General features: G+C 32.6%; 1 protein-coding gene across 3 annotated transcripts; it reads right to left on the reverse strand.

Moving 5' to 3' along the window:
- Positions 1-2625: 2625 nt before the first annotated feature.
- On the reverse strand, positions 2626-10365 carry LOC107951949 (putative metallophosphoesterase At3g03305). Of its 3 annotated transcripts, none has more exons than XM_016887138.2 (5): positions 9937-10365; positions 5470-5717; positions 3389-4963; positions 2829-2948; positions 2626-2691 (listed from the first exon to the last, which is right to left on the reverse strand). In XM_016887138.2, exons 1-4 carry the CDS (start codon positions 10199-10201, stop codon positions 2832-2834), a joined length of 2205 nt encoding a protein of 734 aa, XP_016742627.2. In that variant the 5' UTR covers positions 10202-10365; the 3' UTR covers positions 2626-2691; positions 2829-2831. The 3 variants fall into 3 exon arrangements, with proteins under 3 accessions (XP_016742627.2, XP_016742626.2, XP_016742628.2); XM_016887137.2 differs by having other exon boundaries at positions 2824-2948; XM_016887139.2 differs by having other exon boundaries at positions 2626-2705; positions 2824-2948; positions 9937-10344.
- Positions 10366-12815: the final 2450 nt, after the last annotated feature.

The raw sequence follows: 12815 nt of genomic DNA on the forward strand, positions 1-12815 counted from the left end.
AATTTATAAAAAATTAATTTATTAAAACCATAAAAAATAGAAAAAATGATTTATAAAAGTTGTTAGAAATTAATTAAAAACCATAAAATTTTATAAAAATAATTAAATATTTTATAAAATTTTATTAAAATTATTTTTCTCATATTTATTAAAGTTTAGCCTTTGATTATTTACAAGGTCTAACATTTTAGAAGAACTTTCAATAGTTGGCATGAGAATAAACGGGATTTCAATATTTGATATACTTAAAAATAAGTTATATTAGTCAAATAATTTAATAAAAACAAGAAAATTATTTTTATAAAATTTTATGGGTTTTAATTCATTTTTAGAAACTTTTATAAATTATTTTTTCTAAATTTTATGGTTTTTAATAAATTATTTTATAAATTTTATAAAAGTTTATTTTTTAATTTATTTATAAGTTTTTTATAAATTTTAATGATTTTAAATAATTTTTTATATTTTTATAATTCCAAAATGAATCTAGACTAACGGTTGTCTAGATTCGAACTAACCTAGACAACAATTTGTCCAAATTCATTGTGTACTTATTTTAAAATATTAAAATATTTTTAAACTTTTTGTTGCTTCATTAGCAACCGACAATGACATGGTACTGCCATGTCAGCAATTCGTGATTATGTGTGTTGACATGGCATTGTTAATGGCCATGTCAGCATTGCCGTTAACTACTAATGCTCAATGTTAGCTAGAAGACTTATTTGTCAGTTTATTAGTTCAATGGTTCAATTGGGTGCAAAAAGTTTGAAGGGATTTAATTTTTTTTTTAAATTTAAGGGCCAAAAATACCATTAAGTGTTTTTTTTAATGATTTTTTAATAATTTTATATGTGAAATACCATTTTTTTTCCGTGGCACAATTTGGACATTCCATGTGGCAAAAAACTAAAAAAAATAATTGTCATTATTCTATAACGGTTGACCGTGAAAGGTCAAAATTTTTAATTAGTTAAAATTTTAATGTTTAAGAGCTCAATTGAGTGAAAAAAATATAAAAGTTTAATTGATACTATTTTTAAAAAAAATCAAATGCTTTGAAATCCCTTTATTCAAAAATAAAAAATAAAAAAGTTTTAATGCTTAAAACATTGATGGATTTATTGGAAAATACCTTTCAAAATTGGATGATTGAAATCTAAGATTTTAGAAAACAGATGAAGAGAATTTCAAGAGAAAGATTGAAAAGCAAAACCCAATAACTGTTCACCCCTTTTAAAAACTGCCAATGGTGCATTTGTTAATGGGATTTTGGTAAATTACCTTTTAAAATTTCTTATGTCACAAAATTCAACTTTTTCTATTTACATATTAATCTCATAAATTTTATAAACATTTCAATTTAATCATTATCTCACTACCCACTAAATAACACTAAAAAAACATAATAATTACTTTAATTAATGATTCGCGACTTAACCCAAAACTCATTCTTAGAAATCTTACTATTTAACTTCACATAATAAGTCGGCTTAAATTTTTGGCCCCAAATTAAGTTTTTCGACATAAAAAAATTTGAAGTGTTACATCGGAAAAGCATAATAATTATTTTAATTGATCACTGATTAATTATTCTTTAGGCAAAGTTTTGCAAAAATAATTAAAATATAATATAAAAAATAACATAAACAACCAATATGTGATTGAAAAAGAGTGGAAGTGAATTTCTTTCCTAAATATTTGACTTAAATTTATATGTGAATACTAACATAAAAAATATATTAAATAATTTATTAAAATGTAAAAAATTTATGCAAGTTTATATTATTAAATTTAATGTACTTTAAACACAAAAAAAAAATTACAACATTTTTTTGTCTTTCTTTTCCACGTCTGACTTTCTTTCGTTTCATTTCTCTTTCCCATTTTTAGCATTAAAAAAAATTCCCACCCCAACCAAAAGATAATAGAAATAAAAAATCAAAATTGGAGTAGAACATCTACAAGGATTTTACCGTGTATCTTTCTTTCTTAACTATGTTATAAATGTAAATAAATAAATTTTAAAATTTAAGAAACTTAAGCTAAATCTAAATGAATGTTACAAACTGTTTTGCATGGTTAATTGGTCTTTCACGTTCAGAACAAATTTCACCTCATGTCTGTCATGGAAGGTAGTTTGAATAATCCCAATCGGCCAACTTTAATTTACTTTTGTAAAATTTTATCATTTATTTTTCTTTTTGACAAAAATTGCAATATGTTATGCAAATTTTGAGAAAATTTATTTTTATAATTAGATTTATATAAACTTTTTATTTTCATAATTACACCAAATCAAAAGACATTACATTGCACATAAATCAAATTTCATGTGTAATTTTGAAATTTGTTCCTATTTTTTTTATCTCTTCCATTTCGTTTTCTTTTTCAGAATCAAGTTGAACCTTATGTAGTCCTACTATCAAGAGGCCTTCAGGTACCACATTTGTTTATCGTCAATTCTGGTACATGGCAAAATCGTAATCAGAACAGAAAGGTCCAATATCCAAAGAGAATACATCTTCCAAAAGCTTCCCTTGTTAATTGCCAGTTAGTATTTACCGTAGCTAACAGGCTAAAACTACGTTTTCAACTAAACCAGGTGTCTTCAGCTGAGTTTTCAACAGGTTAATGGTGTAACCATCTTCGAGATCCTTTCGATGTACTTTCAGCGGAAGCGTTGAACATCTGCAAGCAGCAGACTGACTGTGTTTTAGGCCAAATATTAAGCCAAGCATACTGGAAATGCATTTATGCCATATTACAAAGGGCTGTCTGTGACACAGCATGAAAAACAGAAATGGAGAAGAGAAAACCTACTGTACTTGTTAATTCCTCTTAGTTTTGTGGATAACATAAACCAACAATAGTGGAATCCCAAGAGTATACACCGGAAAATGGAGCAATGGATTCATCTCATAAGCTTTCATCAGGGCTCTGCAATTCTGCAGGAAAGAAGGCAACATATTGAAGTAAGAGATAGGTACAAGAGAAATCATGGAACTGGGAATGAGTATATCGTTTACATCTTTGCATTAACAAAAAGTGGGGTGGAAAATGAAAAAGATCTACTTATGGCCTTCCAAAATCATTACATATTTTACCAGATGAGAGTTTGAACATAGTATGTCTAGTGAGATCCATCAACTTAAAAAAACTATTAGCAGACAAGATATAAATGGTTAGCCAACTAAGTCATTAGCTGCAATCTTTTCAAATTATAGAATGAAGAATATAATACCCACAATTACGTGTGAGAAAGGAATCCATGTTTATGTGATTCATTCCCACAGTTTTTTAGAGGAAATGGTACCAACTGATGTGGATCTAGTATCTTAAAATCCAATTTGTTCCATATTAGCCTGATAGGGGTTAGACGATTTACCTTGAAATGCTTCCAACAGATAACCAAGCAAAGAACCAATAGAATTAACCGAATCCAGTGCCCACCAAAATGGAATTTTGATCTTCTATTGCCTCGGGAATCATACCTAACAGATCTCTGATCCAGTCCGCTGTAGTCATCCTTTTTCTTTCCTGAAACTGATAGAAACTTGCCTCTATGGACAACTCTCTCAGCTGCCAGAGCTCCAGAGGATAAAATAGCCGGCAAGACCACAAAGATGAGATGAGGAAGAACAACTACCATGACATCAGGAGATCCAATATAATCATGGTTGCTCTTATTATCAGAAAATTTCACTACCCAGCCCATGTATGTCATGTATCCCTTATCTTCACCATCAGTAAAAACTTGTCCAGTAAACCAGGGAAACATAATCAGGTAGAATAAATATCCCAGGAAACCAAACCATGCTATAGGAACATTGCAGAGCTCTTGCAAAACCAATCCTACGCCACTTATGAAGCCTTTTGAAGCAAGAACATTCTTGTAAGTTATTTGTTTCCTAGAGAAAAAGAGAAAAGCTCTAGGGATAAGGAGGATTAAGAGTAGAAAGTACAGAGACACCCAAAGAATTGGGTAATACAAGGCTTCCCATTGACAACCCATGACAAAAAACTCCTTCCAAGTCCACGATACCTTACCATGAAGCCCATTTACAGAAAACGGTCTTAGTTCAGTTATAGTTGTCCGGCCCATGATATCAGTTGCTTCTATTTGCAGCCAGAATCTATCAGCAGATGGGTCTTGGAATGCCTTATAGTTCCAAGGAACTGCATAAAGATCTCCCCTAGAGGACTCATCTCCAAGATTGGTCATTGGTGCATCCACAACAATGTCAAGATTTCCATATCTTGTATCGTAGATTCTAGCTACAACTGACACAATTGGAGAAACAGAAAACACAAGAGCTCTCACTGTCTCATAAGATGAAGGGAGCATATGTTCACATTCGTACTCGTGGTGCGATGAAGATGTTGACATGAAACGTGAGTCAAGTGGAAATGTGGGTAATATAATAGTCTTTTTGGACCCTGACTGAAAGTCAATATCAGCAAACGAAACATGACCTCTATCAATGGCCAAGATTCGCATGGCTCTAGTCTTCCTCCAGTCACCCATTTCCCATTCCCAAAATTCTTGAACCGGAGGAGCTCCAAATGAACAATTCTTACTGCCTTCTGAAGGATTTTGATTTAAATTAAACTGGAAAAACTTCTGAGAAGATAAAAATCTATGACTTGACAAGTGGTACCTCTTTAAGTTCTTTCCAAATCTTGAATGAAGATGCCCACATACGTAAGCAGAAAGGGAATGCTTTAGGAAAATATCTTTCAGGGTCTTCCCAGATTGAGAGGATGCTGAAAATGAAAGAGGGAAATGTCCAAAAGATATCTTGCTTACTGGTTTAAGTGGTTGAGAGTCCCATTGCGATAGCTCCAAATCTACTTCAGCCAAGAGTTGGTCAGTTGGATGCCCAAAAAGATTAGTCGGACCTCGTAACCCAACAGACATGGTGCTGTCCAACCCCACGAACAGATGCTTCTGCTTACCAGCCTGGTGATGTCACAAACTAATAAGATAAATAACCAAAACATTTCCTAAGTTTAAAATAGGATGAATGGATTAACAAGCATTTGAGCCTGTCCTCAGAATTCATGATAGAAGTTTTCAATCTCATCATCATTCATCATTTTGCATCATGGGAAACAGAAAGTGAAAACCTAGAGTTCCATGCACTTTTCTCATGCAGATTTTAACTAATTGTCTGCAGATGAGTGGAGAAAACTGCAGCCAGTCATGGATTAAAGCAAATATTTGCATATATGAAAGCCAGCAATATTAATATTTACGTGAATTTGAAATTTAACCACTAATCTGAAATACAGCAACACGAATGAATAAATAAAAAAATAAAGAGCCAATCAGTCAGGCAGCACAAAATCTGAACAAATTTTCAGATATGAAAACAAACAAGACCTATATTTCCAGTTAAAAATCTAACATTGTCTTTCCAGATAAAACCATAAATCACACATAAAATGGGAGAGAGAGCAAGTGACCTGAAGAGTGAGTGTGACACCATTTACATGTCCACTCCTTCCCAATTGCCCATTGATGCTATACTTTGAGTAGAAATCTAATGAGTCACCAATCACTGGTACGCCAAAATTATCATGATTCCCTCTAAGATCATAGAAGATGTTCTTATCGAGTCCACTTCTTTTCACAATATCTTCCATTACATTCTTGTATTCTACCCATTCCTCTTCATTTTGCTTCATTACTAACAAATCCTTGCTTTTCCCATCTGTTGATAGAAAATATTTTATTTAAGATGAATAATCCATTGTGATCATAAAATTGGTCAAAAGGCATGTGTCTAGACACATGCCTAGATATCACACCTTAGTGCCAAACAATAAAAGTGCTTCAGAACCTTTCAATTAAAGCTCATTTGATTAGCCGCATGCCTAGCCACCTAGGCACGCTTCCTTTCTAAGGCGGTAGGCACAAAATATGTCCATCTAATTGAAGTTTTACTTTAATTTTTTATATTGTTATTAGTTGTACTTTTATCAGTAACAAAAGAGGATAATGTCAAGCATTTTAGCTCTCAATGTTTTGACTATTCAACAAAAGACATGACTATAAGAAAATCATGCATATTTGCCAACAACAGGAGAAAAATTTGCAAATAACACCCTAAAATTTTTCCAGTTTACCATATGATTTGATTTTGAGAATTCTATCCATAATTTGGTTGTAGAATTATGATTTCTTTGAATTTAATGAGATTTGAGCATTTATTGTATGATGAGACAATATAGTGATATGTTTTAAGCTTTTGGACTTGGTTGGGTAAGATTTTAGTGAGGGGTAAAAGTAATTTTTCCCACAAGGGTATTTTAGATATTTTGTATAAGAACATGTTAGAATATTGGAAATTATGATTTATGGTGGTGATGGGATGAACTATGAGCCATTAGATCATTTTTCTTAATTAAGAACAAATATTAACCACGCATTTCTTTTTGACTTGTTTACTAACTTGACTTTGACTCTTCTTTACAATTTAAAAATACAAGAAAAAGGGAGAAGACCCCCGTTTTCATCCCTCCTAGCCAGCCATTGCAAGGTGAGAAAAAAAAAACCTTCCCTTCTTTTATTTCTTTGATCTCCTCCTCTAAATCCATTCAAATCCACCCCTTCTCTTCACTCTTTCTTGAAATCTGCTTATAAAACACACATTTGAGCCAATCCTTTCATCTTTTTCCCATCACCTACCACTTAGGGTTTAAATATCTAGAGTGAGGAAGCTTGAATAGAGTGAGAAAACTTATAGTAAGGTAAGAGCTCTGGCATTTTTCATCTTGGCACACTTATCACTTTTGTGCATTCCTTGTGGTTGAGCCATTAATATGGTCATTTATGATTCTTGCATTTATTATGGATATTCATATTATCAAAGAGAAAAAGCTTGAAGGTGGAAATTCAAGCAAAGGAAAAGAGGGGCTTGACGGTTGAAGAAAAAGGAAGAAGCCTTCCTTTTGTTTATGTACATTTTGGAAGGTAAGAATCTCAAGGAAAATGTTTACTTCTTTTTAATATATATATATATATATAGGGGGAGAGAGAGAGAGAGATGGGTGTGTGTATATGTATATATGTAGTGAAATGGTTATTAAATGGCATGAAACATTATTTCTTTTAAGGTGAAGTTTAATAATAGTTAACAAGAAATGTAACATATGGGATTTTGATTGTGAAATGATATGAACTATGTGAGAAACAAATGTTGATACGAAATGTGCATAATGGGAATAGGATATATGTGACATGAGTCATGAAGTTCACATATTGCTTGATATGTGGAATAAACAATTTTAATGGTACATGTATATGAATGTATACATGACTTGGAGGGCCAAGGGTCTTGCTAATTTAAATTGGTTAATTATTGAAAGTTTTGCCCTTGTAAACTCTATAAAATAGCTAGGTTATGGTTGGCATGCCAATACATACTAGATTGCGTGCATTGTGGCGACGATATGATATGGAACGATGTTGGTGTTGAGGATGGAAATGCACTTGAAGTGCAATATATGTGGAGTCAGGGTGGGAGTCCTAAGTGTCCAAATCATAGTTCACTAAGATTACTGAGGGCTATGTATTGATGATACTATGATTTGACTTGACAAATGTGTCAAGATAATTGTTGGTTATTAATGAAAATGTTGACATGAGATCTCTTACACACATAAATTTTGGAATTTGTAATTAGATGACGTTAAAAGTGTTGTGGTATAACTATTTGTTTAAGATATGTATTAACAAATCTTTATTATTTGATTTTGTTTATGATTAATGAACTTTCATGCCATTAGAATTGTTAATGACAAGATTATAGCTTTATTTGTCTTTGCAAGCCCTTTCATTCTCAGAGCAAGGTAAGCGAGTGTTTTCTATTTTCTTGCTAAGCTTTAAGCTAAACGCGCTATTGCTTATTTGCGAGTAGGTTTTGAGAAGCGTTCGTGACGCCAACACGTCCTTTCCAAATCACATCACCACTAGCTAGGCTCGAAGAGTATGAAATTTGTCTATTTGTATAAGTGCCTCCTAGTGGCATGTACTAGAGGGTCATTCTTATTGTATGCATATAGACTAGTTTTATCTTACTATGAGTCTTGATATTTTGGATGATTTTGATGCTTACCTTGTAGTATACATTTGGTTGGCTTAAAAACTTAGATGATCACCAATACTAAAAAAGCATGCGTGCTCTTAATTATCTTGATTTGAGCTATTTGTGGCTATGCATGATACTCATTTTGGTAGTCTTAATATGATTTTTAAATGTCTTCAGTATTAGTTAAATTTAGGGTAAGTTAGAATGTGTTTGGGATTACTATTATATGCCTTGAATTGATCCCTCGTGAAAGTTTTATGTTTGGATTGTTTTAGGGTGATTTGAAGTGTGTTTGAGGTTGCTTCTTTGTGAAATTTTGGCCCCCTACATCCAGGTTTCGGAACTTAGGGTGTGGATATCAGAACTTTACAAGTCAGTGACCAAAAATTTGGTCCCAAGGATCCAGGTTCCGGTACATATATTAAAGAATTGGATCCCAAAAAGTCAGTAGCTAAAAACTACGGTACTTGGAACCAGGTGCTGATATACCTAACACCCAGGTACTTATACTTTGCCCAAGGGTATCGGAACATGGGGCTTAGGTATTGATACCTAGCCCCTAGACAGTACCCCTGCACTATTTTGGAACTTTGGACTCGTTAAATCCTGTTATTGGTCCTGGACACCTCCAATCACCCAGGAATTGTTTCTAAATGATTTCGACTTGAATTTAAAACCTCTAAATTGATTTTATTTCATTTATCTGAATTTATGAAATTGATTCAAAGATTTAAATCTTATTTATTTTCAAGATTTCCTTTTGGTTTGTGCTCCGGTGGCATCTTCCATCCATACCGGATGTCAAAACGGGTGTGAGGTATCACATTACCTGCTTTGCAGGATGAACTAGACCAAAAAGTTTATTATCATAATTATACATCTTAGTTTTAGCACCTACAATATGCTTTGCACCCTTTAACAACATTAAAGTTGGTGAGAACACCATAAGCATACATACCAAACAACATATTTCATACTCCACTCATATTGTACCAAGTCAGTGATGCCATAAGTCATAATACTGATTAATGCAAAAGTTCATGAATTTACCATCCTATACACCTTGGATGCATGTTTGTGACCTTAAGATCTAACATCAGCAAGATAATATTAGAATAGACAGAAGGGGCCTGAAAAAGCTGGAACAGATTTGAGCTTACAGGATCAGGAAAAACCTACACTATGCAAATTCTGGGCTCTGTGACCATTTGTTACTCAATTCCAGTGGGAGAAAACAATAGAAACCAAACTACTAATTTGAAGTACATAGAGATGTTCCTTCCCCCCCCCCCCCGGGGAAGGATCTCGTATAATTTTCTGTAAATGGGTAAAAACAGAAGACAGAGGGATGCAAGTAGATAGACATAATAACAAAGTAGCAAGAAAATTGTGGCATAGTGTTGTCTTTTCCAACATTTTGCCTTAATAGCAGTAATATCTATAAAGTAGAATACTATAAACAGAGGTGGGAAAGTCATACATGAACATAAAATTTCTAAACTGAGCATTTTAATTTATAGGAAAAGTCATTTAACAGTTCCCAGTTCAATCAAACAAGCACCTAATTTACAAGCACAATATACATTAACAGGCTCTTTACCAAATACTACCCCGTTCCAACCAAATTTAATAAATAAGCCAATGAAGTCAATGACCAAAATAAGCACATTTAGTGGCATCATATAATGCCACTAAACCCATGACCCAGCGCTTGACAAAAGAACGCGAAATCAAGACATTTAAAAAAAATCAACACAAGCCCAAAATTAAGGATCATGATTTCTCATAAAAGAAACACTCAAACATGAAAATCTCATCAAGCTAGAAATGAAATTTAAACCTGTAAGATCACCAGTGATGAGGACAAGAGAAGGGTTAATCATGGAAAGAGCAGGAGGAACAAGGTTCCGAAAGTCGATGGCTCTCTGAGGATGGTGAACACTGAAATGGAGATCAGAGAGTTGAACAGCCCATACAACTGAATCCGGACCGTGTTTTACATCTATAACTGTTCTACGCGAAGAGGAGGAGGATGTTTGGTGTTGATGTTGGGCATAACAAATGGGTATAATCAGGCATAACAAAAGCTGTAGGAGAATGCCCATGTTCACAACTACTCTTAATTTTCTTGCGTTTGACTCTGAGAACAGAGACGGAGGTTTGATTTGGAATTTGGTCTTTGGACCGTTTGGTTATGTTTTTAGTTTTTAGTTTTTGGGCAACCGTTTTTGATTCTGCCTTCAACGAGCTAGTTTTATGGTAGTATTTCATCCGTATTTCTTGTTATTTATCTATTTATAATTTTACAAGTTTCAGATTGAATGATGGGGGTTATGGTGGTAAATCGACCATCGAAACTCACATTTTCCATCTTCTACACAAAAAATGTGAATTAATTTTTGTAACTTAATAATCGATTTTTTATTAAAAATTATATTAATTTCTATTATTAAAAGCTGACGTGGTTAATAAAATAACTCGATAATTACACATGGCATGTTACGTGTACGTCATACTATCGTATAAGGATTAGTTTTCAACCGTAAAAATTAATAAATATTTTAATAAAAGGACTCGTTTACTCTTTGATCTAACAATAATGACTAATTTTACCTTTTTTGAGTAAATGGGGCAAAGCGCAACCTAACTCTTAGTATTAAGGTATTTTTATCAATTATGATACATACATAAAAAAAATATTCATAAAAAACTTTTATAAGTTATGATACATACAAAAAAAAATCATAATAGACCCAAATTATATTTGACCAAAAAACCCTCAAATTATAATAACTAGTATGGTTCTCACCCTATGCTTCATGTTGGGTAGATTATATATTTGTTAATTTACAAAGTTAAAATTTGAAAGTTAAAATATGGTCTAAATCCTATATTTTGTACATTTGGAATTTTCCTGTTTTTTTATTTTTAGGAATTTAATTTGTTTGCTTTTGGATTTAAAATTTTCAAGCCTATTGTTACCACCATTATATTTCTTCAATTAAATTCTCTAACGTGACATTTTAAAATTTAAAATATATATATATTCATTTAGTAGTCATGTAATAATAAAAACAACATTAAAAATATTGATTAAGATTTTTTTTCCTTAAAAGCACCAATTCAAATTCATCATGATAAAATAAATTCTTTCTACTAGAATAGTGTTCTTAAAAAATTGACGTTAGCATTTTGATTTAAATAGTTAGTAATATTAATTATTTAAATTAACTAATGAAATTATAAAAGTAGATGGACTAAATTATGTCAAAAACTGAAGTATATAAATTAAATCTAAAGTTTTAGTATAGTCTAAGGGTCAAAATTAAAATTTGACCATTGTCTTATAATATATATATATATATAAGACAATGGAAACCTAAAAGAAATGGGAAACCATATGTCAATTTTTAAGACTCCTAAATACGTAATATTTTAATTAAAAAGTTGACAATATTAACTATTTAGACGAATCAATAATATTATAAAAATATATAGACCAAATTATGTTAAAAATAAAACTATAGAGATTAAATTTCAATTTTAGACATAATAGAGAGACCAAAACTAAAATTTAACCATTGTTTTAAAAATACAAAATAAACGCATGGGTGTCCCCATGTCAACAAACGAAGGATAAATGGTAATGGAAACTCTTAGATAAATGCCTTATATTAGGAATTGATGATAGAAATGGTATGGAACAATGGTGTTGAATATGCGATGATATGAATTTGATAATAATATGTTATATGGATTGAGAATGAAATGAATTAAGAATGATGATATATGAATGGGTTATATGATATGATTGTATTATTGGTATCCTATTAGTTGTATAGGTATATGCACTTTGTGTGCTACTATGCACTTCGTGTGCAAGAATACGCTTATGCGCCAGTATGCACTTCGTGTGCTAGTGTCACGGGCCAAAGTTCCAAGCCCGTGACCATGGCACAGGATGCGACCCATGGAGGTCAATCAATTAGATGGGGATCATTCAGCCCACAAGAACTGGCCCGATTCAAAGAATTGTTGGAGAAGCCTATCAGATTGAAGCTTGGATGGCCCAATAGCGAAGATATGGCAACTTAGGCTATTTTAGGCAACTAATCTTAAAAGATAGAGAGAATCATTTCTTGTAAAGATTAGATTAGATTTGATAAGGCATATCTTGTAAATCCCTTAATTCATGGGATATCGTTAATCTCGTCCGTCGATGTAAATGTATCTTGACCGTCTGTTCTGGGGGAGCTCAACTATAAATCGAGAGCCTCCCCCTCATTTGTAAACCATCCATTGTATGTTGAATTCTTAAGAGTAATAGAATTCTTGAGCATTTACTCAAACACCTTGTGTGTATTCTTTCTTTGGCTTTCTTTTGCTTATTTGTAGCTTCTTTTGGCACAATCGCTTCCGCTATACAAATTAGTGCCTTGAAGGAGTTCTTAAGGAATCCTCATTTTTGGGTACAAGGGCTGACTTGGGCGAGTTTGGACGAGCAAATTGCCTAAGGCCGCACGGATTGCGAGACGAAAGGTCTAGCCCCGTGACAAGTGGTATCCGAGCTATTGGTTCGAAGGCACTGTTGGGATGTCAAAAGAAGTTGTTGATCAGAATGAGCCAATGTAGACCCATGGGAGGGGTAGAAAAGCAAGTCGCTCGAGGGACATGCTGTCAGCGTTGGAAGATCGAGTTGCTAAACTTGAGGAGTCCGTA

Source organism: Gossypium hirsutum, chromosome A02, assembly GCF_007990345.1.
Source record: "Gossypium hirsutum isolate 1008001.06 chromosome A02, Gossypium_hirsutum_v2.1, whole genome shotgun sequence".
In the NCBI taxonomy this organism is placed as follows: Eukaryota; Viridiplantae; Streptophyta; class Magnoliopsida; order Malvales; family Malvaceae; genus Gossypium; species Gossypium hirsutum.